The 27117-nt window shown below is 38.5% G+C and overlaps 2 protein-coding genes across 6 annotated transcripts in view; both read left to right on the top strand.

The window, feature by feature from the left end:
• The first annotated feature begins 10237 nt into the window (after nucleotides 1-10237).
• Nucleotides 10238-27117, top strand: part of LOC121639469 (up-regulator of cell proliferation-like) — a 24306-nt gene continuing 7426 nt past the window's right edge. Inside the window, exons 1-4 of one of the 3 annotated variants that reach the window (XM_041984709.1) lie at nucleotides 10238-10351; nucleotides 10455-10691; nucleotides 11668-16136; nucleotides 17451-18377. In XM_041984709.1, the coding sequence (XP_041840643.1) occupies nucleotides 10505-10691; nucleotides 11668-16136; nucleotides 17451-17603 (4809 nt within the window). In that variant the 5' untranslated portion in view covers nucleotides 10238-10351; nucleotides 10455-10504 and the 3' untranslated portion in view covers nucleotides 17604-18377. Of the gene's footprint in view, nucleotides 10352-10454; nucleotides 10692-11667; nucleotides 18378-27117 lie in introns of those variants that run through there. The other 2 variants (XR_006010168.1, XM_041984708.1) reach the window with 2 other exon arrangements.
• The window catches only part of LOC121639468 (up-regulator of cell proliferation-like), a 15915-nt gene continuing 12879 nt past the window's right edge, over nucleotides 24082-27117 (top strand). For all 3 annotated transcript variants that reach the window (XM_041984706.1, XM_041984704.1, XM_041984705.1), the window contains exon 1: nucleotides 24082-24194. The gene's annotated coding sequence lies outside the window, so the exon portion shown is untranslated. The remainder of the gene's footprint in view (nucleotides 24195-27117) is intronic.

Genomic DNA, 27117 nt, shown 5'->3' with positions numbered 1-27117 from the left:
AGTTCTTTGACAGACAGGAAGCCAGTGTAAAGATCTGAGACTGGAGTTATATGATCCACTTTCTTGGTCTTAGTGAGGACTCAAACAGCAGCGTTCTGGACTAACTGCAACGGTATAATGGACTTTATAGGGAGACCTGCAAAGAAAGCATTAGTTCTATTCTACTGAAGATACATGCATGGACAAGTTTTTCTAAATCTGAGGACATTGGTTCTTTAATTCTGGAGATGCTCTTTATTTGATAATAGTTGATAATTGATAAAAAACAATCTGATAGTTGGATAACAGAGCTTCATTAATGAGCACAGATGCATGAAGAATTTGTCAAACAGATGTTGGTTTATTTTTAACAAAGGGAAACACAAGTTTCTTCTGTGTTTTCTTTTACACTTGTTTTACTGTAAAATACTTTTACAGACTTCTTACAATGGTAAAAAAAAACCTTTTCTGCATTTGTCCTTACAGAACCAGTTGATCCAGTTTGAAGTGACAGTCTCTAATATCAGCACAGAGTCTCTGTCTCTGCAGTGGGACTCTCCTGCTGCTGAAGTGGAAACATTTCATTGTAACATGTTGCACTGAAGGAGAAACTGTAGAGGAGGTGAAGACAAAACGCAAACTGTGTGACGTTTAGTAACCTGACTCCAGGAGTGTGTTACTCCCTCAATGTTTCCATACAGCTGAAAAATGGAGGAAGAAGACCAGCTGGAATATTTGCCAAGACAAGTAAAAAAAAAAAAAAAAAACTATACAAAATATAAACTAACTAAGATAATGACCCAGTTTGTATAGTTTTTTCATGAGTGTTAACTGAATCTCTGAAATTTTACAAAGGAACACTGTGGTAAAGGTAAAGAAAAAGATGTTTTAATTAGACCTCCTTTATTTCTTGTTGCTCTTTTCCACTGCTGAAACTGCACCCCGTTTGCGTTGTATTACTAATGATAGGAGTGCCACATTAAATCTAGTAAAGAGTAAGACATTAAATCAGCAAATATATTAAATAGACAAAATAGATAAAACTTGTAAAATTTGTAAAGATTACATTTGACATCACAATAACTTTAAATAGTCTATGTCAAGGGTGTCAAACTCAAATACACAGCGGGCCAAAATGAAAAAAATTAGAACAGGTTGAGGGACGGACGTTCACCTGGTCCTGGGGTTGTCTTTGATGCGGGGTAGCTGGGGTTCGTGCTCCAGGGCTGCTGCTGAGGAAGCACGGTTCTCTGGGCTTCCCTAGTCTGCTTCTGGTCTCTGTGAAGAAATGGTCGCATTTGCACAATCTCCCTCACCACTCCTCATCACTGATCACTCCTTATCCTCGTCATTTGCATGTTGACCAGGTCACTGAGTTGTCTGGGGGTCTATACGTCGAGAGAAATTTTCTTTTTTTCTCTGAGTGTGTATCTGGTACTTTGATTGTTGTTGTGATACGTTTGTGATTTTTCTTTTTTTGTTAGTAATTAGGAACTTGATTACTTTCATTTCTGTTTTTTCTGTAAAAGCAGTAGGAAAATATCTGGTGTGTTTCTGTTTAGATGTAGCAACTTGTTGTCTGGTGATGGCTTGGATGGAAGGGTCGTTTTCTTCTATTCTTGTGTTTTTGTCTCCTCTTTCTTCTTCTTTCTCTTCGTTGTCTTCTTTCTTTTTCTGCCCTCTCCAGTCAGGTCCAGCAAGATTACCTAGGTTCCATAATTCAAAGTAAATAAATAAAAGTAAATAAATAAATTAACTCAGAGTAAGAGGAGCTTTATATCCCATAAATCTCCCTTGCAGAGCAAATTTTCTCAGCAAAACACAACAAACAGATGGCTTGCTAAGATACTGGACAAGACAGGTTAAATAAATAAAGTAAAATAAAATCTCAAAAGTTGATGATATTTGGCGTATGCTGGTTTTGTACCTATCTACTCCAGCTTTGTGCATGACTGCCCCTGCATGATATATATTTATTTTATCAAATCTCATTTTCTCTATATCTCTTCATGACAACAAAAGTCCATCAAGGCAGGGGTGTTAAAAGTTGGTCCTCAGGTGTCACTGTCCTGCAGGTTTTTCAATGTTACCTGGTACAAGACATTTAACTTAAATAAATAGATCCAACAGCTTATGAAGTTCTGCACAATGAACTCTTTAATTTGAGTCATTTCTGTCTGTAGATGCATCCACACATGGCAATGTTATGCCCCCCTCCACACAGGTGAGCACACTCCTAATAGCCAACAGTAAGTGTGCGATTTGCTCCCCTTGTTTATTAGACTACTTTACATGCATGAAACTGAGACTGATGAGTGAAAAGAGACTATCATGAAAGAAACTTTTTACTGTGTCTGTATTTAAACACAAGGAGGACAACTTTCTGTCAACTACATGAAAGAAGTATTGTACACTATTTATCACTTCTGTTTGAACTTGTAAGTTAATTTTCCAAGCTTAGTGTGTTAAATCTTTAACACAGCAGGGAAAACATTTGTGTCCCATGTAGGTTGTTTTTCATACAATTTTCTGTAAAAGGCTTCAATAATCAGTTACTCCAGAAAGTGAAAGTAGTTTCATCCAGCAGCAGACTATAAAAGAGACGTCATGCACAGCAACACTGCTTAGTCATGAACAGTTCAGTGTGGAGCTAAATTCAGAGGACAGTTTAAATAAGAAAAATCCACAGCAAGTAGACTATTTTTACAAAGGAAATCAGGTTTACATGGGCAGTCTTTCCAAAGGTAGGCTCTATTATTGATGTTGTTTACAAAAAAGTATTATAATATATATATATAATATATATATATATATAATACATATACATATATAATATATTATATGTGTGTGTGTGTGCTGTGTGTGTGTGTATGCACACTATATGAGAGAGCGATCTCCATACTTGTTTTAAGTGTAATCCTTCAATGTATTTTCTGTGTTTGCCTGCAAAATCTAGCAACATATTTTAAATTGCAACACAGCTCGGAAAATAAATTGGGCCCAAGTTTTATAAGGATGGTTATATCAGGATTTTTACTGTAAATAGTGAAAATGTTTATAGTAAACCATGAAAAGAAAAAGTGAAAGTTGGACAAGTCAGTAAAATAAACAATGATGATGTTAAATTCTGCACTCGGGTGGGGTTGGGAAAATCTCTACTACTGCATCTCCCTAATAGTTCTCCTCACCTCTTTTATCAAAATTTGAATAAACCAAAACAATAGTATATTTTTTTAAGAATCAGTTAATGTGGTTTTCCATTGTCTTGCTGAAATAAGCCTTATTCTATATAATGTCATCAGGATTGTAGATTATGTTGCTTATTCCTTTTTAACCAACAGAACGTAGATGTCCAAGATTGTGACACAATTTAAATAGTTTTGTTTAATAAGACTCTCTTTATACTTGTGTAGGTATCTGTATGCTGTCACTCCTTGTAGATTCAGCTTGCTGCACTTTAGAAAAAAAGTTTGCCAGACTATGAAGAATAACAGATTTTAATTAAAAAAAAAATCAGCTTTCCATATAGTGTGACATGCCTTACTATCTTGTTTTTCTGTTAAGAGCAAGTTATGGCTCTAACTTGTGCTTAAGAATATGGAATCAGATGTGAGAGACAAAATTCTGCAAATTGTGGCTGTACACCCATTCTGGGAAACCTCGTACTACGTGTAGGTTGAACGTGTGTGGAAACAACATTCTAAGGCCTTGAAACTGGATTTTACTGAACTGTTGAATGCGATTCAAACTGTCTGGGTTCCTGGGTATTCAGTAAAGAAGTGGAGAGATTCAGTTAGTGTAAATACTTGTACATGGCTCTCAGTACAACACATTCAGTAAATTTCATTGACAATTTCAACAAGAACATATGTCCCTGATGTCCACTCAGAGACATGAACACCAAGACACACTTTTCTTTGATTATTCTAAAAACCGGGATGAGCTCATGACCATCTGAAAACAACAACTCGCTGTCTTGTTGCCCTGCCAACCGGTGTTTTAACAAGAATGTTACAGGATGCATGGCCTTAGATATCTACGAATTGTAAACATAGCTCTGCTTTCAGGTGTCTTCCCTCAGACCCTAAAAACAATCATCCAATAATCCCACTCCCATCAAACCATTACTAAGAAAGAAAAACTTAGACTTGTCACTCATGAGCAGCTACAGGCTGATATCAAACCTCCCCATTTCAGTAAGATTACAGAACAAGCTGTATTACAACAGCTACACAACTTCCTGACACTAGGTAACTGGTTTGATGTCTGTCAGTCAGGTTTTTTGCCTCACCACAGCACTGAGACTGCTCTAATTAAGGCCTTTATGACATTTGAGTGAGCACACAGAAACATTTCTGTCTTGGTACTACTAGATATCAGTACTTGCATTTTTTTTATTTCATGCAATTCATCTTATTTTACTTTAGTGTTTTGCCTTTAAGTTCTTTTATTTCCCAAAGTTTGTTTTAATGATTTCGCTGCACCCTGCTCGAATGCTTAACTAATTATTGGGAAAACTGTTTTTTTTTTTTGTTTTTTGTTTTTTTTTTCTAATGTATACTGAGCTCAAAAATCAAATTATCACTATTATTTAAAGCCTACAGAAAGTGACCTCTTTCTAACTACATAAGTCAACATCTGCTGGTCACTAGATAAAACGCAGGTTTTAAGTTCTTTCACTAAGGTTTTTATTTTTTTGTAAATTGGAGGCTATTAATCTTTTTTGAAAAGCAGACAAGCTCACTAAGCATTTATTCAACTCTTTCTGTGTCAGTGTCCTTTTTAGTGCATTCGTTGTCCCCTGCTCTCCAACACTCAGATAAAAACATCCTCATTTTTTTAAATGCACTTGTTTTTTGCTTTCTGACAACCTGCTAGTAATGTTTTATGTAAAGCACTTAGAATTGTCTTGTATATGAAAATGTGCTATACAAATAGCTTTGCCTTTGCTTATTATCACATTTCACTATTTTGAATACAAAATTGACATATTTCAAGATAAAATAGAACCAGTTATAATTTAGGTCGGTCTGTCTCAGCAGCACATTCCTAATAGTTCTTGCAATGCAGTAACTGCATCTTTTAGTAAAAGTAAATATAATAATTTATTAAAAATTGTGTCATGCTGTATATTTTTTCTATGGTAAATTTGGGGAAAAGTGAACATGACTAATTCAAAGTAGCTTGTGTTGTTTAAGTCTATTTTCTTTTACTAGTAATATAATTTAACATTCTGCCTAAATGAGCACAAAGGTTGTTTTATGTAGTGGAATAACAACTTGGTAAAAACTGAAAACATTTGATGCTGTGTCTTAGTGGACAGCTATTCATTCCGTCATCTTTCAAGAACATTAAACATCAATTTTATATAATTTATTATTCTTATCATTCTTAAGAATTTCATACAGTTTGAATTCTGAGTGGTGATGTACATCAAAAATTTATGTAATGCATGACAGAGGGAGGATGTTCGTCATCTTAATTCTTGGAAAATGAAGAGTGACTTTTTTTTTCACTTTCCACATTCAGAAAAAAACTGCTGAACTAATCTGCTTCAGTTTGGACTATAAAGTCTGTTATCCACAATGGAGATAAACTGCAGTTGTTATGCATTTCTAAAAGAAAATACAAGTTCTCATTCTCAAGTCCTTAAAAGTTTGGAAAATATTTTGATGTAAGCAAAGCAAAGTTTTCACTTTCTGCTCTGAACCTGGCCCATCTGGTCTCCGCGAACCCTCATTGGACCAGCTCCCACTGATTCAGTGATATTAGTCAGTTAAAACTGTGTTATTATTGCGTGTTCATATGCTATGCTACTTAGCCATTGTGCTAGTTACCACAAATTGAAAGATGATGTCAGTGCTCTTCAAAATCAGTAGAAATGTTCCAGTTGAAGTCCTCAGTTCCCAGATACCGATCAATAACATAGACTGTATATAAAAGATGGACGGAGCCTCCGTGATGTCACCCGTAGGTTTCTGAAGAGCAAAAGTGATAGAGATGTGACGTTCATGAACGAATCGATTCTTTTGAACAACTCTTTTAAATGAACGATGGGAACCGATTCACAACTGTGAGCTGTTCATTTGTGAGCCATTCTTTTTATCAAATCAAACTTTATTTATAAAGCGCTTTTCATGCCATAGGCAACCCAACGAAATCTTTCACACAGTCACACGCACACGTATACACACACACACCAAGCCCCCCCCCCCCCCCCCCCCCCCCCCCCCCCCCCCCAGCTAAAAATGACTGAATGAATAAATACATGAATAAATAAGTAAATAAGAAGTCGTACAGTTGAGCAATATGAAATTAACATAACATCATAGAAGTCTGATGTCCAACACGCCCCATTCATGTGAAGCATCTATGGGCAGAGAGTGTTGCTTGGAAACAAATACTGTGAGTTCTATCCAAAACATTTACTAGAATTTGCACTGACTGCTCAGGTTTATCCTTTTTTTAATCTATATATGTCCTATAATTTTTTAATTTTATAAAGTAGAGTTCATATAGGTACATATTTTGATTGTTTGTCATTCTTATATATTGTGAAATTTTGTAAGATATTGTGAGAACCACAATATCTTAGTCAGTCTTTTAAATGGCTCTTTGAAAGGAACGGTTCCTCAAGATCTGGCTCCTTTCAAAGAGCCAAAAATCCCATCTCTAAAAAGTGAAGCTCGTTGGGCGGTTCCTACCAGGCAGGCAATGTAACGCCTGCCATCACTCCCGGAAAATACAAAAATGGGCAAAGTGGCGGCGCTGAGAGGGGGGCTGTGAGCGTGGGGGTGGATGATTGACGTCTGTCAAACTTTGAGCTGCCTGTAGCTAAGAGCTAACTGAGCCAACTCGGATCTAATGTGAATTAACGTGCAAACGGAGGTAGGCGGGCTAAAGTTAAGGCATGTGCTGCACTCTCCCTTCTTGCTGCGAATTTTGGATACATGTCAATCAAAAGGACACGCCCCTAATTATGCCAAATTTCATGATTAAATAACATCCAAACGGATGAGTTAGAAAAAAATTCACCCCCATTACAGTTGTCATGAAGGTAAACTTGATCTATTAATCCTAAAATGGATTTTTGTACCAGGCTTTAAACTTGTTTATTTCTGCTGTGAAGTTGGCCTTTTTTTTAACATGGGAGTCTATGGGGATTTGCTCTGTTTAGGAGCCAGCCCCTAGCAGATAAGGGGTGAACTTTGACTGCCACTTGATAAAAAAAACAAACAAACAAACAAACAAACAAAAAAAACAACAACAACAACAAAAAAAAAAAAAACAAAACAAACAAAAAACACCCTTGATTTTTTCTTAAATCTAGTATTTGAGGACATCCATAGTCCTCATTTAAATAATTGCATCATGTGTATGGGGTAATTAAACTTAGGGTGGGACTTTAACGTGTTAGTAATGATTAATTAATTACAAAGAAAATGAGTACATTAAAAAAATTTGCCAATGTTTGATCCCCTCCCTGCCTTATCATCAGATATTAATGCGTATTAAAGAAGAGTGAGGATGAAAATATTTTAAAATTAAAAGTACTATAACATTAACATTAATTAGAAACTGCTGGAGCTGTTAGTTAAAGTAATTAAAAAGGCACTTTTAACTTTAAGTCTGTTCAGTTTTGGCCAAGGATATTTTCTATTTCTTTATTAACTGTTCTAAATTAAAATGCAATTAAATGCAGTTTTCTGAGAGATTACTAGGGTCATCCACTAAAATCAATTTTGATTAAAAATGTTGCTTTTAGGGGCAACTATTGTTGTGCAGTTAATCAAGATTAATGGTAAAATGGTCCGTATTTTATATAGCGCTTTACTGTACCTGGGATGATACCCAAAGCGCTTTACATTATACATCACATTCACCCATTCACACACACATTCACACACTGATGGCGGAAGCTGCCATGCAAGGCGCTCGACCACGACCCATCAGGAGCAATTAGGGGTTCGGTGTCTTGCCCAAGGACACCTCGACATGAACTCGACTTGGCCTAGGATCGAACCGGCAACCCTAAGACGACCGCTCTACCTTGCTGAGCCACGCCGTAATTAATTAATTACAAAGCTTCTGACTAATTAAAATAATTCCTCCCTGAGCCGCCACCTTATCGTGGTGGAGGAGTTTGTGCGTCCTGACGATCCTGGCTGCTATGTTGTCAGGGGCTCATGCCCCTGGTAGGGTCACCCATGGTAAACGGGTGTCTAGGGGAGAGACCAGACGAAGTGCAGCACAAATCACCCCTATGATTAGGAGAAAACAAGGACCAAGGTTTCCCTTGCCTGGACGGGTCACCGGGGCCCCCCTCTGGAGCCAGGCTTGGAGGTGGGGACAGAGGCGAGCGCCTGGTGGCCGGGCCTTTGCCCATGGGGCCCTGTCAGGCTCAGCCCGAAAGTGTGAAGGGTCTCCCTTCCCATGGGCTCACCACCTGCAGGAGTGGCCATAGGGGTCGGGTGCAGTGTGAGCTGGGCGGCTGCCAGAGGCAGGGACCCTGGCGGTCTGATCCTCGGCTGCAAAAGCTAGCATTAGGGACATGGAATGTCACCTCTCTGGCACTGGGGCGTGATTGGGAGGAATGGACCCCCTAATCTGAATCTGAGTGGTGTTTTGTTGTTGGACTTCTGTGCTCATCATGGACTGTCCATAACGAACACCTTGTTCAGGCATAAGAGTGCCCACATGTGCACTTGGCACCAGGACACTCTAGGACGCAGTACGATGATCGACTTTGTAGTCGTGTCGTCTGACTTGCGGGTGCATGTTCTGGACACTCGGGTGAAGAGAGGGGCGGAGCTGTCAACTGATCACCACCTGGTGGTGAGTTGGCTCAGATGGTGGGGGAGGATACCAGTCAGGCCTGGCAGGCCCAAGCGTGTTGTGAGGGTCTGCTGGGAACGTCTGGCAGAGTCCCCTGTCAGAAAGAGTTTCAACTCCCATTTCCGGCAGAGCTTCAACCATGTCCGGGGTAACGCGGGGGACATTGAGTCTGAACTGGCTGTGTTCCGTGCCTCTATTGTCAAGGCGGCCAGCCGCAGCCGCAGCTGTGGCTGTATGGTCGTCGGTGCCTGTCGTGGCAATAACCCCCAAACTTGTTGGTGGACACGGGGGGGTAAAGGATGCCGTCAAGCTAAAGAAGGAGTCCTATCGGGCCTTTTTGGCCTGTGGGATTCCAGAGGCAGCTGATAGGTATTGGTGGGCTAAGCAGAAGGCGACTTCGGGGATTGCTAAGGCAAAAACTCGGGCATGGGAGAAGTTTGGGCATGGGAGAGGCCATGGAGAATGACTTCCGGACGGCTTCGAGGAGATTCTGGTCCACCATCCGGCGGCTCAGGAAGGGAAAGCAGTGCTCCGTCAACACTGTATACAGTGGGGATGGGGTGCTGCTGACCTCGACTCGGGACGTTGTGAGGCGGTGGAGGGAATACTTCGAAGACCTTCTCAACCCCACCAACACGTCTTCCGATGAGGAAGCAGAGTCTGGGGTAGCTGGTGCTGGCTCTCCCATCTCTCGGGCTGAGGTCGCTGAGGTGGTTAAAAAGCTCCTCGGTGGCAATTGGCAACCCCCTAAGGGGTGGATGAGGTCTGCCCAGAGTTCCTTAAGGCTCTGGATGCTGTAGGGCTGTCTTGGCTGACACGCCTCTGCAGCATCGAGTGGACATCGGGGACAGTGCCCCTGGACTGGCAGACTGGGGTGGTGGTCCCCCTCATCAAAAAGGGGGGCTGAAGGGTGTGCTCCAACTAGGGGGATCACACTCCTCAGCCTCCCCGGTAAGGTCTATTTAGGGGTACTGGAGAGGAGGGTCCATCAGATAGTCGAACCTCGGATTGAGGAGGAGCAGTGTTGTTTTTGTCCCGGTTGTGGAACAGTGGACTAGCTCTACACCCTCTTCAGGATCTTTGGGGGGGCATGGGAGTTTGCCCAACCAATCTATATGTGCTTTGTGGACTTGGAGAAGGCCTTCGACCGTGTCCCCCGGGGACTCTTGTGAGGGGCACTCTAGGAGTATGGAGTACCGGACCCGCTTGTACGAGCTGTCCAGTCCCTGTACGACCGGTGTCAGAGCTTGGTCTGCATTGACGGCAGTAAATCAGAATTGTTTCCAGTGCGGGCTGGACTCCGCCAAGCAGAAGAAAATGGATGGATGGATGGATGAATGGATGGATGGATGGATAAATTAATTTATTCATTTAAGTCTCCCCCTTAAATTAAATACATATTTTCTTCTTTATCAAAAGGGAATGAATAACGAAGAGTTATTTTATGAACTTTACTGTGAAGAAGAAGAGGATCCACAGTCATCAGCTTGTTCTGCCTGAAAAGTTAAAAATCAGCAGACTGAAGAAGGTAGTAAAGGTCAGAAAATGAAATTGATTCTTTCTAGGAGGCAGAGTATGATGTGATCTGCAAGCATGGTCATATTGAATAATTATTCTTAACATTATTATTATTTCCACAGCTCTTTGCTCTCATGTTAAGACAACTGTGTACACAATCAGGAGCGAGTTAATGTCTCAACATTTGGACACTCCTGCTGGTGAACTTGAGAGCTACATGGTGATCAACTGCAAGGAGAAAGAAACTGTGCCAACAGCGTCTGACACACACAGCCCAACAAACAGACCGGAGGAACTAAATAACCCTCAGTTTCCTGAAGAAATGCAGGATGAGACGTTTGCTGAACCTCCACACACAGGTAAGGAAATAAACATCCATCCATCTGTCCATCTGCCCGCCCACCCATGGTTTAGGGTTGGCATAAATCCTAAACCCCTACCTAAAGTGTCCTGGTGCCAAGTGCACAGGTAGACATTCTCATGCTTTAACGTGGTATTTATTATGGACAATGTGTAACAAGCACAGAAGTCCAGTAACATAACCATTCCTCCTACTTACCACCTTTGAGGTCTTACTGTCATTGCCCACTTAAGCATTGAAGTTTCCCAAGAATCAGAGGTAGGATTCTGCCTTACCCACCAGGGTGAACCCAATGTACAGACACCAAGTTTGGGAACAAATAGTATGCCCACATCTTCTTAGTGTCTCTCACTGAGGAGAATTCCAGAGTGGAAGAGAGCCCAAGCCTTGTGTCAAGGCAAGTCCAAGTATATCCAAGTAGGAACCTCTCAATCTTATGCACCAGTTTAGGCTCCTTCCCTAACAAAAAGGTAGCGCTAGAGAAAGCCAAGGCTTGAACCGTGACCCAGAAACTGGCCAACTGAATTTGCACCTGACCCACATGGCCTCTCCCATGGGTGGTGGGGGACCTATGTCATCTCTTCAGTTTTAGTGCAACTGGGTCCCATGAGTGCAGACCTGGCTACCAAGTGCTTGTCATGAAGCCCCACCTCCAGGCCTCAATCTAAAGGGGGGGACCCAGGAGACTAATGTCTGGGCAAGGGATACATGGATCCATTGTATTTATAGGGGTGACCCTACCAGGGAGCTCTAAACAACATAGCTCCTAGAATGAATGGCAAATGCAAACCCCTCCACCATGGTGAGGTGGTGGTTCAAGGGTGGTAGTCAACATTACATTGACATTAGTCAAGAATAAACATTGACAAAGTCAACATGAAGGTTTCATGTTGTTTAATTGTTTTTGATCCACATTTTGGAATATTACAATTCCCACTAACATTTAAAAAATATAATAAAATTTATTTCCACAGAAACAGACCTGGAGAGACTACTGAAGGATCTGGGATTGGAGCAGTACTACAGAGAGAAGCTGTCACTCAGCAAGATACTCGAGATTGATAAGAAGACCATCAATGATGAACCTGTAAAGTGCAAATTGGACATTCCATGGTATTTTCTAAAGAAACTGATGATGGTTAACGTGACAACTAGGGATGCAATATGCACATCAGTAGGTGAGCCAAATTGTAATGAAGCATTAGAGACTTTAAAATTAAACTTTGATGAACAACTTGACAGTGCAAATACTGGTAACGGGCTAAACCCTCTTGACATAATCACCGCTCTCTTTCTGTGTTCTGATGGTTTTGTACAACAAGAAATGGCACTAAAAATGTCAATGTGTCAGTTCTCTGTACCTCTGCTGCTTCCCAACTGTGACACGACACAGTGTACACTCATGCTGTGGGCCATGAGAGACATTGTGAAAAAGTACAGACCTAAACATCTTTTAGAATCCAAAGGCTTCATTGAAGAAAGAATTGTTCATTCTCAACTTCCAATGGTCTCTTTTGTGAGACTGGGTGAATGCTCCTTGTCTAAGTCAGAGATCCTCAACAAGCTTCTGAGCAGTTCTCAGCAGTACCATGACACCTTTGTTCATCACAACATGGAGTGTGGAGACAGTCCAAGAAAAATATCCAATGGATTGACTGAAATTACCTGGTACCTTCCTTGTGGAAACCAGAACATGGACATTTTTGTTGAGCCAGTTGCTATAGCTAACCTTCATGGTGACATTGCTTCATTTGAAACACAATTCTCCTTTCTATGTCAGACCTCTGCAGCAGTGTTTGTATTCTTTGATAATTTGGACTTTGGATGTGAGCTGCTAATGAACCAAAACCTCAAAGCACAGATCTTCTTGGTAGGAAACAATCAGAACAAGAACTTCAATTCAAGCACTTTGATGGAGGTCGCAACCAAGTTAAAATTGACTAACAATAACATCATAATAAAGACAAAACAGAAAAATAATGCAAAGTTTGTCAAATGTTTGAGAGAATCAATCAGTAATGTAGTTGGGAACTCAAGGATGAAGATGTCAGTAGAGCAGATGGCTGATGTGGCTCATGAACTGGGAATATTGGTTGATGAAAATTCTCCAGAGTGCCAGGCTGGAAAGCAAAAAGCAGATGCCATCACTGAAAGTATTCAAGACATCCTTAAATACAAAGAAGATCAGCTTCCCTTGCAAGGAGAAATATTGAAGGAACTGACTCTTTTAGAGATGGAAGAATTTCGACTTAGAAAGATTGGGTCTGAAAACATAGAGCAGTACAAGAGTGATCTTCAGGTGCAGAAAGAAGAACTGAGGAAGAAGCAGAACTCTTATGACATGTCAGCGGCTATGACTTGCTTCATTGATGCCATATCCAGCTCAAGAACAGAGAGGTGTTATTTCCTGAAATGGATGCGAATGAACCTTGATAACTTGTCTTGTTTAAAACTGTCTAAACTCAGGGAGCTCTACAAAGAGAAGTGTAAAGATTCTGAGAGCAAAGAAGAGATCAAAGAAATTGACAGACAACTTTCCAACAGCTCACTGGGAACTGAACACTTCTTCCGTGAAATGGGTCAGATCTACGAAGCTTCGGTTTCCCTTCCAGAAACAGACCCTTTCAACCCTAAACAGTTGCAGCATCTGCCCAAACTCTGTGCACAGCTGTTACTTGATGGATTTCCTCTTGAGCTTGTAGATGGAGATGCTTCCAACATACCTCTCAGATGGGTGAGTGATGTTCTCTCTCAGCTCAATGACTTAGTGTCTCCAAAGAACAAGATCATGGTTGTCACAGTGCTTGGAGTTCAGAGCACAGGAAAGTCCACTCTCCTTAACACCATGTTTGGAGTTCAGTTTGCAGTCAGCAGTGGTCGATGCACTCGAGGTGCCTTCATGCTGCTCATCAAAGTCAATGAAGACGTCAAAAAAGATCTCCACTGTGACTTCATGGTGATCATCGACACTGAGGGCTTAAAGTCATCAGAGCTGGCACAGCTGGACAAGAGCCATGAACATGACAATGAGCTTGCAACACTTGTCGTGGGGCTGAGTGATATCACCATTATCAATATTGCAATGGAGAATTCAACAGAAATGAAGGACATCCTGCAGATAGTGGTGCATGCTTTCCTCAGGATGAAGGAGGTGGGAAAAAAGCCCAAATGTCAGTTTGTTCACCAGAACGTTTCTGATGTTTCAGCTCATGAGAAGAACCTGAGAGACAGGAAACTGCTCTTGCAACAGCTGAATGAGATGACCCAGGTAGCAGCTAAAATGGAAAAGAAAGAGAAGAACAAGAGCTTCACTGATGTGATGGAGTACAATCCAGACACTGGGAACTGCTACGTTCCTGGACTCTGGAATGGAAACCCACCAATGGCACCAGTCAATGCAGGATACAGTGAGGCTGTCTATGAACTCAAGAAAAACATCCTCCATCTACTGGGAGAGAGTGAAGCCTCTGCTAATAACATCTTGGAGTTTAGAGAGTGGATGACCAGTCTGTGGAATGCCGTAAAACATGAAAACTTCATCTTCAGCTTCAGAAACAGCCTCGTAGCTGATGCATACATGAGACTCTGCACAGAGTTCAACAAATGGAAGTGGGAGTTCAAGAAAGAAATGTACACCTGGGTTACCAAAGCAGAGACGAGAATCTCTAATTTTGGTACCGTTGCTGCAAAATCTGCAACATCTGACATGACAGAACTTCTCACTCAACTGAAAAGTGAAGCTGCATCAGTGTTGTCTGAATGGGAGACCAAGCTCCTGGACAATCTGGAGGAATACTTCAAGCAAACAGAGGGTCATGTTCATCTTGTTGAAAGATACAGAGAGGATTCTGCAAACAGTGCAAAGAGCCTTCGACAAGAATTAGAAAACTCTGTAATCAACCAGCTCACAGCAGCAGCTGATATCAGATGGGGAATGAAAGAACTGGATGAAATCAAGAAGAATCACACAACAGTAATAGAGAAAGCAGTGTGTGAGTTAATTGATGAATGTCGAAAGAAAAAGGTTGAGATGACAGAGACAGAGCTGGACAAAGAGTTTGATAAGATGTGGAGTGAAACGTTAAAGAAACTGTCTTTCTCTGAACAAAAGCCCAAAGATGTTTTCAACAGTGTGTCTTACTGTCTGATAACTAATCTGTCAGCAAAGGGGAGCCACACTCATAAAATGTTGAGTGAAACAAGCATCAAAGATTGTGGGTTGGAACCTTTCAAATGCAAAGATGATGTAAAGATGAGACAACAAATAGCTGACAGCATCATAGATTCCTGCACTCAGTTTGTAGCAGAAAAAGTGGGAAGAAATTATGATTATCATGACACTTACATTCAGGAGATGCTTCACATTATTGATGAAAGCCTGGAAAAATCCACAGATATGAACATAGATACTGAGTTTGAGGTTTCTCTAAAACAGCACATCTGTGGATTTGCAGCCAGACGCTTTCAGAAAATGCATTTAAAGTTTCTACATGTAAACGATCCTCGTAGATGTCTGGATCAAAACAAAGAAAAGTTCCGAGATGATTTCAAAGATATGTTCCATGAACGAGACCAGTGTCAGAAGAAGGCTGACGAATTCACAGAACAATGTCTGAAGCCTGCTGTTGAGGACTTTGTCAACCGTTCCCTTGGTCCAGATATCATTGATGAAATGCTGACGAAGGAGCAGTTCAGCACACGAAAGTCCTTCCAGTATTCACTTTTACTGGATCTGCTATCAGATGATAAGTTTGATGATTTCTACAGATATTGTTCTTCTTATGAGAGTTATGTAAAAGAAAAAATTCTTCAACAAGTGAAGAAACATTTTTCAAACAGCTCTGCAACGTTTGAGGACAAACATCTGCAGTCAAGAGTCAACAGGATAAATGACGCCATCAAACACACCAAAGAAAAGAAGTGTGGTGACTTGAAGACATTTGTTGAAGAAATGTGCAAAGAACTTGGTGATAAACTGGTCATTTCCCAGGATGCTTTTGGTGCTTTCATGATCCTGAACAATGCTGACCAGGATCAGTTTGCTCACTGGCTCACAGTGTCTGTGGAGGACATGGCAGAAACTCTCAGGAAGAAGTTTAAAAATACACCCTTTGAAACAAAACTCAAACGTCTCCATGTGAATCCTGAGAATGAGATTTTCAACAGAGTGGTTGGTTGTGGTCATCGGTGTCCATTCTGCAAAGTTCTCTGTGAAGCAGGAGGAAGAGCCCACACTGAACACTTTGCTTCACTACATCGGCCACAGGGTCTGGGTAAATACAAGTTTATTGCAACAAAGAAACTTACCACCTACATGTGCACATCCTTAGTGATCAGTAAAGAAACATTTCGCTGCTCTCAAACAAAATATCAAAGTCATCCTTACAAGAATTACAAAGAATTTTTTCCAGACTGGAACATTACTCCAGATTCCAGCCTTGAGGCATCAGACTACTGGAAATATGTGATGACAAAATACAACAAAGATTTTGCCAAAGTATATTATGCAGAACCTGCTGACATCCCTGATTCTTGGACAAAGATCACAGAGGAACAGGCAAAAGTGAGCCTTCAAGAGTCTTCCATGATTAAATGTCATTCCTCCTAAACTATGTCTCGTCTCCAGAGGGATACATAGAGGGTCCCCACTGAGAGCTTTTAATCAGGTTTAATGTACACTGTAAGTGAAAAGTTTGTAGACACTTTCCCATTAGATTATAGATAATAAATTGTATTTAAAAAGATGGGGGAAAAACCACAGCAAATACATTTATCAATGAGAAATGTAGTATATACATTTTATTAAAGGCTTATTTATTGTTGCTTAAGTTAAAATATGTAACATTGAAGATTGTGTAGACCTTTTCTTTCAAAGATCACTCAGTTAATTTTTATAACTTTAACTTGATAGCAAGAAAAGTTAAATCAATGATGAACTGATTTCTGATTCAGAATGAATATATGAATTTCTGTGTCAGTGACAAACAACACAGAAATCTGACAATTATTTTTGATTTCAGCGTGTTAAAAAATTGTTTGTGTAGAGTTTACAGGACAGAAAGATTTTACTGTCATCAATATAAAAATATAAAGATTTCCTTTTTTAAACTGTCACAATATTAAATATGTGCACTGATAAACCTTGGCACATTTGAAAGAAATTTAAGTTTAATAACTCGTTATAAAACTGGTATTGTAGGAATCTTGCATGATGCACTTCTTAGTAGATAATAAGGTGAGAAAATCTACAATCTGGATATGAATGTTTTTAATATTTCTCTGATATGAATATCAGTATACAGTGTATAGTGTACTGTTTCTAAATGTCATTACTTAATTTGTTTATACGTATATTTTTACTTTACAATTCTAAAGCACACTTAGCAAAACACAAAGGAACAAATTTTTCCCCTTTATGAAGATCATACAAAAGCAGTACAGAAAATGGCTGTACTGTACATCTTTATTTGAAGCCCCAGAATGAGCTTTTCACCAAACTGATTGGTGACAAACAGTCTCCTTTCTGCAATGCTCCTTGTGAAGCAGGAGGAAAGGCCCACACTGAACACTTCGACCAACAGGTTTGGGTAGATACACATCCTGTTTCTCCTGTAAACTTGTAACTGACATTTGCTCTTCTCTTGTGATCACAAACAGGAATTTTCGTTGTTATGACACCTACCGTAGATCACATCCATTTAAGAGCTACAAAGAAATGTTGCCAAACTGGAAAACTGCTCAAGACGTGAAACTTGAGGCATCAGACTACTGGAAATATTTAATGGCAAAGTACAACCATGACTTTGCAAAAGAGTACAATGCAAAGCCTGCCAAGATCCCAAAAAGCTGGAACTATATCATACAAAAACAGGCGGAAGCAAACCTTAAGGAGTCATTTAATATTAATTGAAAAGTTTTACACCAGAAGAAGTGGACACCCTCCATGTTTTATTCATTTCTATCTACTAGATATTTCAGCCTTACTTTACTTGTACTCTATGATATGAAGAGAAGAATCACAAATGGCCGGAATTAAGGCAATAAGGTTGAAGATGTCAGTGGATATTTTACTATTTTCCATTTTACAGTTACATTTTTTTGTTTGCTTTTAAAGTGAGTGCCTTTAAGACAAAGTTTTATTTTGTTTACTTACCAGTTTATTTACCGTTTCACTGTAGTACAGTTAATAAATCAACAATGCCACTAAATGATGAGTCAGACAGTTTGATGGTTTAATGCTTCAGTCTTTTCTGAAGTGTGCAAGGCTAAAATTAAAGTGGTCATGGTAAATTCTTTATTTTATTTTATATTTTGAAATATTGTAGAATAAGATACTCGAAGAAAAATGATGTTTTAATAAAAATGTGTTTAAAAGAAGTTATTTTCAGTGTAAAATATGTTTTTGTTGTTTCCATTCAAAAGATGCTAAATACATTTTACTGTGCAAAAAAAAAACTTAGTGAAACTGTTATCAGAAAAGTCTTAAATCATTTGTTAATCTTGTATCCTGTAATCTTGTTCTAAATGTTTTATACTCTGTGTCTGATTCCATAGAAACATATGATTCCTTTACATTATTAAAATAAAAATGACCAGTTATTGTACGGTAAATCTGGTAGTAGACATAATGCTATATTATATACTCCTGTTAAGCAAGTGAATAAAGAGATAAATCTGCAGTCTGGTTATGAATGTCTTTAATGTTTCCCAGATCAGAATCACAGCATACAGTGTATAATAACTTCTAAAGTAACAGAAATATCATCACCTCATTTATTTATAGGATTTTTACTTTACTTTTTAATAATCATATATTTTTAATCCCATTATTTAACAGTTTTCTTTATCTGAAGTCTTGGGTTTCTGAATTCAACATAGAATCTAAAAATAAGACAACAGGTGCAGATTTACAGTTGAGACCAAGCTGAAGGTTTAGGTGGTTGATTGGGTCCATGTCATTGTGTGTGTTTGCCATTGTGGAGTGTTAATGATGTGCTTTCAGAGACACCTGCACTGATAAATGGTCTCTAAAGTCAGAGACCTCATATCATAGTTTGGCTGAATAGAGAGGATGAGTGTGTTGAAATATTCAAACTTAACTCTGGTTTCTTGCTAAGATTTGTTCAAATACATCCAGACTAATGCACTTGAATACTTTACAGTAGGCTACTGAACTGGGCAGTCCCAATTAAACCATTTCCTGCTACATCACACCACTGCAAGAAACACAACCTCCATGACAGTTCAGCACAGTGACTGGAATCAGAAAGTTTGACCATCTCTGTGATCTCATTACTGTATGAGGAAATGAGGCATCTTATGGTAACAGAGCCCTCACGCCTGCCCCACACGTCATCTTGTGGCTACATGTAAATGCTGCTACTTGTTAAGTAAACTAACATTTGGCTGGCTGCACTTGTGTTTGATATCTCAGTTCAGGGTTAGACTCTAGACGAGCAATCACTGAAATGCAAAGCTGGTTTTTATGGGCACTCTAAGCTACTGAGAATATGAATTTACACTCAACACGCACAAATTCATCAGGAGTAAATGCTAACTGTAGTAGCTTAGCCCCTCTGATTTAAGGGGCTTCAGTGAAGTTCTGCTACAGTGATTTTCCTGACGAGGTGTCTTGATGCTACAGGATGTCCACATAACTATGGGCAACATTATACCTTGAAAGCTAAAATAAAATAAAATGAAAAAACATGTTTTTCTAATGATGGAAACTGTTAAGATGTCAAGATTGATTAATTTTAACTTCAATCAAGAGGCCATTTCTTTGCAAGCTGCACCTGTTGTCCTTTGTTGTCACAAAATATAGTGTTTCATTCATTTACTCCAAAAAAAGAAAAAACAAATAAGAAGTAACTTAATATTTACAGATATTTTGTCTGTTTCTTACATTTGAAAATATACAGTTTTGATCTTCATCCAGATGTTGTGTCTCTGTTCCTTCATCAGTTCTGTTTTCTTCCTCACGTCCAGCTTTATCAGAGCAGACTGACTGCATTAAATCTGACACAATAGCGCCCTCCAGTGTTGGTTTGTAAAAAAGCCCACGAGAGGGAACCGACCCAGGCTTAATACCATGTTTCTGTTCTGACTTCCAGAGATTGTAGGCAGGACGGGACTGGGACACAAAGTCAGGCCATGAGTCACACACTCACTTAGGCCACCCCAACACATTTACTGCATGCATATGCTCACACTTGTGCAGGTGTACATACACACACATAGACTTAATAATCTCAAAGCTTATTCTAGACCAACATTCACATAAAACTACAAATCACTAGTCCAGTGTTCCTCTCTTCTCATCAAATGATTCAATACAAAAGTCAAACCAGTACTCTTATATTAATGATGATCTTCTGTTGAGATAATTAACATGATTGTTTTATTTTGTCTGTATGTCATTTAGATGCAAGTTTACCGTAGTACATTTACAGTAATTCACCAACAGCAATATTTACTACTAAAAATATGAAATGGTCAACAGCTAGTTCACCTGATGGGATTCAAATAACATCAGAAAATTAAAAAGTCTTCTCAACTTAGATAAGAGACTGTCCAACTTTAGGAGGGGTTCCCAAACTTTATCATGCAGCAGCCCACCTGTGGAGATATGTTTGGCTCAGCAAGACCCACCAAATATTTCATGCAGGAAAATAAGCCATGTCATTACCATGGGGACAGGAACACATCCACACACACTCCATATGGAGTTTTAACTAAAACCTTAGACATCAACATTTACCCAACAAGCATAAAATGCTTGTTGGGTAAATGCAGAAATGCAGAAAGCCAGCATCGGTATCACATGTAGACTGTTAATTCCAAAGTCACTGGCCAATAACACCATCCAATGCTGTACAAACAATGTTTTGTTTTATTTAAATTGTAAACTTTTACGGGTGAGCAGCAGCGACAGACACGCCAGTGTTCACTCAACTGGAAACCGGAAAAAATTTTGTAAGTATTGAATTAACTTTGACTTGGTGAGTGAACAGCTCATCAGTCAAAAACCTAGTGGTTAATGATAAAACATAAAACTGCTTCTGTATTTGTATTTACAGGTAAACCTGACATAAAAATATGATACTTTGATTAACAGTGCTTCAATTATGAACATAGTTGTTGGCTGAAAGTCACTGTGCTCTGTAAATGTCTGAACATTGCATGAATGTTTTTGTTACAACAGATGCTGGTTTGTTATTAACAAAGGGAAACAAGTCTCTTCTTCTTGTGCTTTCTTTGACACTTGATGTTTGACTGTTGACATGTTGATAGACAGGCAAAGCAGGTTTATTTTTTATAGCACATTCCATGTACAAGACATCAGTTCAGTTCACTTCAGTTTATTTGCCTTTTACAGAAAAGAAACCCCATTGGAAAACAGTTGCAAGGAACTCAAAGTGCACTTTTCAAAGTGCTTTACATGAAACATTAAAAGCATTACAGCAGGGGGCAGAAGAAGCACTAAAAAGTACATTAAACAAACTTTAAACAGAAATTAAATAAAGACCAAAAGCTGAAGTGAAAAAAGATAAAAGGTAGGAAATAAAAGTTCCAATGTAAGAATTACCAGTTGCTTTGATAAAAGGTGGCAAATAGGAAAGTTTCTAACCCTGATTTAAAGCCGCTGAGAGTTTAAGCAGGCCTGCAGTTTTCCGGCAGTTTGTTTCACATGTGAGGAGCATAAAAGCTGAACACCGCAGGGATCTGGCTTATTTTGGCCCTAGATCATTCAGTGCTTTGTAAACTAACAGCAGGATTTTGAAGGCAATTCTTTGACAAAAAGGAAGCCAGTGTAAAGATCTGAGACTGGAGTTATATGATCCACTTTCTTGGTCTTAGTGAGGACTCAAGCAGCAGCGTTCTGGACTAACTGCAACGGTATAATGGACTTTATAGGGAGACCTGTAAGGAAAGCATTAGTCTATTCTACTGAAGATAAATGCATGGACAAGTTTTTCTAAATCCTGCTGAGACATTGGTACTTTAATTCTTGAGATGCCCTTTAATTGATAATAGTTGATAACTGAAAAAAAAATCTGATAGTTGGAATAACAGTGCTTCATTTATGAGCACAGATGCATGAATGAATTTGTCAAACCAGATGTTGGTTTATTTTTAACAAAGGGGAACACAAGTTTCTTCTTGTGTTTTCTTTTACACTTGTTTTACTGTAAAATACTTTTACAGACTTTTACAATGTAAAAAAAAACCTTTTCTGCATTTGTCTTACAGAACCAGTTGATCCAGTTGAGGTGACAGTCTCTAATATCAGCACAGAGTCTCTGTCTCTGCAGTGGGACTCTCCTGCTGCTGAAGTGGAAACTTTCATTGTAACACGTTGCACTGAAGGAGAAACTGTGGAGGAGTTGACGACAAACGCAAACTGTGTGACGTTTAGTAACCTGACTCCAGGAGTGTGTTACTCCCTCAATGTTTCCGTACAGCTGAAAAATGGAGGAAGAAGAACACCAGCTGGAATAACTGCCAAGACAAGTAAAAAAAAAAAAAAAAAAACTATAAAAAATATAAAGTAACTAAGATAATGACCCAGTTTGTATAGTTTTTCATGAGTGTTAACTTGAATCTCTGAAATTTTACAAAGGAACACTGTGGTAAAGGTAAAAGAAAAAGATGTTTTAATTAGACTCCTTTTATTTCTTGTTGCTCTTTTCCACTGCTGAAACTGCGCCCTGTTTGCGTTGTATTACTAATGATAGGAGTGCCACATTAAATCTGGTAAAGAGTAAGACATTAAATCAACAAATATATTTAAATAGACAAATAGATAAAACTTTGTAAAGATTACATTTGACATCACAATAACTTTAAATAGTCTATGTCAAGGGTGTCAAACTCAAATACACAGCGGGCCAAAATGAAAAAAATTAGAACAGGTTGAGGGCCGGATGTTCACCTGGTCCTGGGGTTGTCTTTGATGTGGGGTAGCTGGGGTTCGTGCTCCAGGGCTGCTGCTGAGGAGCCGGTTCTCTGGGCTTCCCTAGTCTGCTTCTGGCCTCTGTGAAGAAGTGGTCGCATTTGCACAATCTCCCTCACCACTCTTCATCTCTGATCACTCCCTATTCCTCATCATTTGCATGTTGACCCGGTCACTGAGTTGTCTGATGGGTCTGTACGTCGAGGGAAATTTTCTTTTTTTCTCTGAGTGTTTATCTGGTACTTTGATTGTTGTTGTGATACGTTTGTGATTTTTCTTTTTTGTTAGTAATTAGGAACTTGATTACTTTCATTTCTGTTTTTTCTGTAAAAGCAGTAGGAAAATATCTGGTGTGTTTCTGTTTGGGTGTAGCAACTTGTTGTCTGGTGATGGCTTGGATGGAAAGGTCGTTTTCTTCTATTTCTGGTGTTTTTGTCTCCTCTTTCTTCTTTCTTTCTCTTTCGTTGTCTTCTTTCTTTTTCTGCCCTCTCCAGTCAGGTCCAGCAAGATTACATAGGTTCCATAATTCAAAGTAAATAAATAAAAGTAAATAAATAAATTAATCAGAGTAAGAGGAGCTTTATATCCATAAATCTCCCCTTGGCAGAGCAAATTTTCTCAGCAAAACACAACAAACAGATGGCTTGCTAAGATACTGGACAAGACAGGTTAAATAAATAAAAGTAAAATAAAATCTCAAAAGTTGATGATATTTGGCGTACGCTGGTTTTGTACCTACCTACTCCAGCTTTGTGCATGAGGCCCCTGCTATATTATATTTATTTTATCAAATCTCATTTTCTCTATATCTCTTCATGACAACAAAAGTCATCAAGGCAGGGGTGTTAAAAGTTGGTCCTCAGGTGTCACTGTCCTGCAGGGTTTCAATGTTTACCTGGTACAAGACATTTAACTTAAATAAATAGATCCAACAGCTTATGAAGTTCTGCACAATAACTCTTTGAGTCATTTCTGTCTGTACATGCATCACACATGGCAACGTTATGCCCCCCTCACACAGGTGAGCACACTCCTAATAGCCAACAGTAAGTGTGCGATTTGCTCCCCTTGTTTATTAAGACTACTTTACATGCATGAAACTGAGACTGATGAGTGAAAAGAGACTATCATGAAAGAAACTATTTTACTGTGTCTGTATTTAAACACAAGGAGGAAAACTTTCTGTCAACACATGAAAGAAGTATTGTACACTATTTATTCACTTCTGTTTTCAACTTGTAAGTTAATTTTCCAGCTTAGTGTGTTAAATCTTTAACACAGCAGGGAAAACATTTGTGTCCCATGTAGGTTGTTTTCATACAATTTTCTGTAAAAGGCTTCAATAATCAGTTAACTCCAGAAAGTGAAAGTAGTTTCATCCAGCAGCAGACTATAAAAGAGACGTCTGCACAGCAACACTGCTTAGTCACGACCAGTTCAGTGTGGAGCTAAATTCAGAGGACAGTTTAAATAAGAAAAATCCACAGCAAGTAGAACTACTTTTACAAAGGAAATCAGGTTTACCATGGGCAGTCTTTTCCAAAGGTAGGCTCTATTATGATGTTGTTTACAAAAAAGTAAATATATATATATACATATATATATATATATATATATATATATATATATGTGTGTGTGTGTGTGTGTGTGTGTGTGTGTGTGTGTGTGTGTGCACATATATGAGAGAGCGATCTCCATACTCTGTTTTAAGTGTAATCTTTCAATGTATTTTCTGTGTTTGCCTGCAAAATCCAGCAAAATATTTTAAATTTGCGAGACAGCTTGGAAAATAAATTGGCCCCAAGTTTTATAAGGATGGTTATATCAGGGTTTTTACTGTAAATAGTGAATGTTTATAGTAAACCATGAAAACAAAAGTGAAAATTGGACAAGTCAGTAAAATAAACAATGATGATGTTAAATTCTGCACTCGGGTGGGGTTGGGGAATCTCTACTGCACCTCCCTAATTGTTCTCCTCACCTCTTTTACCAAAATTTCAATAAACCCAAAACAATAGTTTATTTTTTTTAAGAATCAGTTAATGTGGTTTGTCATTGTCTTGCTGAAATAAGCCTTTTCTATATAATGTCATCAGGATTGCAGATTATGTTGCTTATTCCTTTTTAACCAACAGAAAGTAGATGTCCAAGATTGTGACAAATATGAATATTTTGTTTAATAAGACTCCCTTTATACTCATGTAGGTATCTGTATGCTGTGTCACTCCTTGTAGATTCAGCTTGCTGCACTTTAGAAACAGATTTTAATTAAAATAAAAATCAGCTTTCCATATGGTGTGACATGCCTTATTATCTTGTTTTCTGTTAAGAGCAAGTTATGGCTCTAACTTGTGCTTAAGAATATGGTATCAGATGTGAGAGACAAAATTCTGCAAATTGTGGCTGCACACCCAATTCTGGGAAACCTCGTAGGGTTGAACGATGTTGTGAAACAACATTCTAAGGCCTTGAAACTGGATTTTACTGAACTGTTGAATGTGATCAACTGTCTGGATTCCTGGGTATTCAGTGCAGAAGTGGAGAGATTCAGCAGACTGTTTAATGTAAATACTGTACATGGCTCTCAGTACAACACATTCAGTTCATTTCATTGACAATTTCAACAAGAACATATGGCCCTGTGTCCACTCAGAGACATGAACACCAAGACACACTTTTCTTTGATCTATTCTAAAAACCGGGATGAGATCATTGACCATCTGAAAACAACAACTCGCTGTCTTGTTGCCCTGCCAACCGGGTTTTAAAAGAATGTTACAGGATACATGGCCTAAGATATCTTACGAATTGTAAACATAGCTCTGCTTTCAGGTGTCTTCCCTCAGACCCTAAAAACAATCATCCAATAATCCCACTCCCATCAAACCATTACTAAGAAAGAAAAACTTAGACTTGTCACTCATGAGCAGCTACAGGCTGATATCAAACCTCCCCCATTTCAGTAAGATTACAGAACAAGCTGTAGTTCAACAGCTACACAACTTCCTGACACTAAGTAACTAGTTTGATGTCTATCAGTCAGGTTTTTTGCCTCACCACAGCACTGAGACTGCTCTAATTAAGGGTTTTAATGACATTTGATTGAGCACACAGAAACATTTCTGTCTTGGTACTACTAGATATCAGTACTGCATTTTTTATTTCATGCAATTCATCTTATTTTACTTTAGTGTTTTGCCTTTAAGTTCTTTTATTTCCCAAAGTTTGTTTTAATGATTTCGCTGCACCCTGCTCGAATGCTTAACTAATTATTGGGAAAACTGCTTTTTTTTTTTTTTTTTTTTTTTTTGTAATGTATACTGAGCTCAAAAATCAAATTATCACTATTATTTAAAGCCCTACAGAAAGTGACCTCTTTCCTAACTACATAAGTCAACATCTGCTGGTCACTAGATAAAACGCAGGTTTTAAGTTCTTTCTCTAAGGTTTTTATTTTTTTGTAAATTGGAGGCTATTAATCTTTTTGAAAAGCAGACAAGCTCACTAAGCATTTATTCACTCTTTCTGTGTCAGTGTCCTTTTTAGTGCATTCGTTGTCCCCTGCTCTCCAACACTCAGATAAAAACATCCTATTTTTTAAATGAACTTGTTATTGCTTTCTGCACCCTGCTGTAATGTTTTATGTAAAGCACTTAGAATTGTCTTGTATATGAAATGTGCTATACAAATAGCTTTTCCTTTGCCTTATTATCACATTTCACTATTTTGAATACAAAATTGACATATTTCAGATAAAATAGAAACCGGTTATAATTTAGGTCAGTCTGTCTCAGCAGCACATTCCTAATAGTTCTTGCAATGCAGTAACTGCATCTTTTAGTAAAAGTAAATATAAATAATTTATTAAAAAATTGTGTCATGCTGTATATTTTTCTATGATAAATTTGGGGAAAAGTGAAACATGATTAATTCAAAGTAGCTTGTGTTGTTTAAGTCTATTTTCTTTACTAGTAATATAATTTAACATTCTGCCTAAATTGAGCACAAAGGTTGTTTTATGTAGTGGAAGAACAATTTGGTAAAGATAAAATATTTTAGTGCTGTGTTGTAGTGGACAACTATTCATTCCGTCATCTTTCAAGAACATTAACCATCAATTTTATATAATTTATTATTCTTATCATTCTTAAGAATTTCATACAGTTTGAATTTCTGAAGTGGTGTGTACATCAAAATTTATGTAATGCATGACAGAGGGAGGATGTTCGTCATCTTAATTCTTGGAAAATGAAGATTGACTTTTTTTTCACTTTCACATTCAGGAAAAAACTGCTGAATAATCTGCTTCAGGTTGGACTATAAAGTCTGTTATCCACAATGGAGATAAACTGCAGTTTTATGCATTTCTAAAAGAAAATACAAGTCCTCATTCTCCAAGTCCTTAAAAGTTTGGAAAATATTTTGATGTAAGCAAAGCAAAGTTTTCACTTTCTGCTCTGAACCTGGC

Source organism: Melanotaenia boesemani, chromosome 5, assembly GCF_017639745.1.
Source record: "Melanotaenia boesemani isolate fMelBoe1 chromosome 5, fMelBoe1.pri, whole genome shotgun sequence".
In the NCBI taxonomy this organism is placed as follows: Eukaryota; Metazoa; Chordata; class Actinopteri; order Atheriniformes; family Melanotaeniidae; genus Melanotaenia; species Melanotaenia boesemani.
This window is presented reverse-complemented; position numbering and strand designations above follow the sequence as displayed.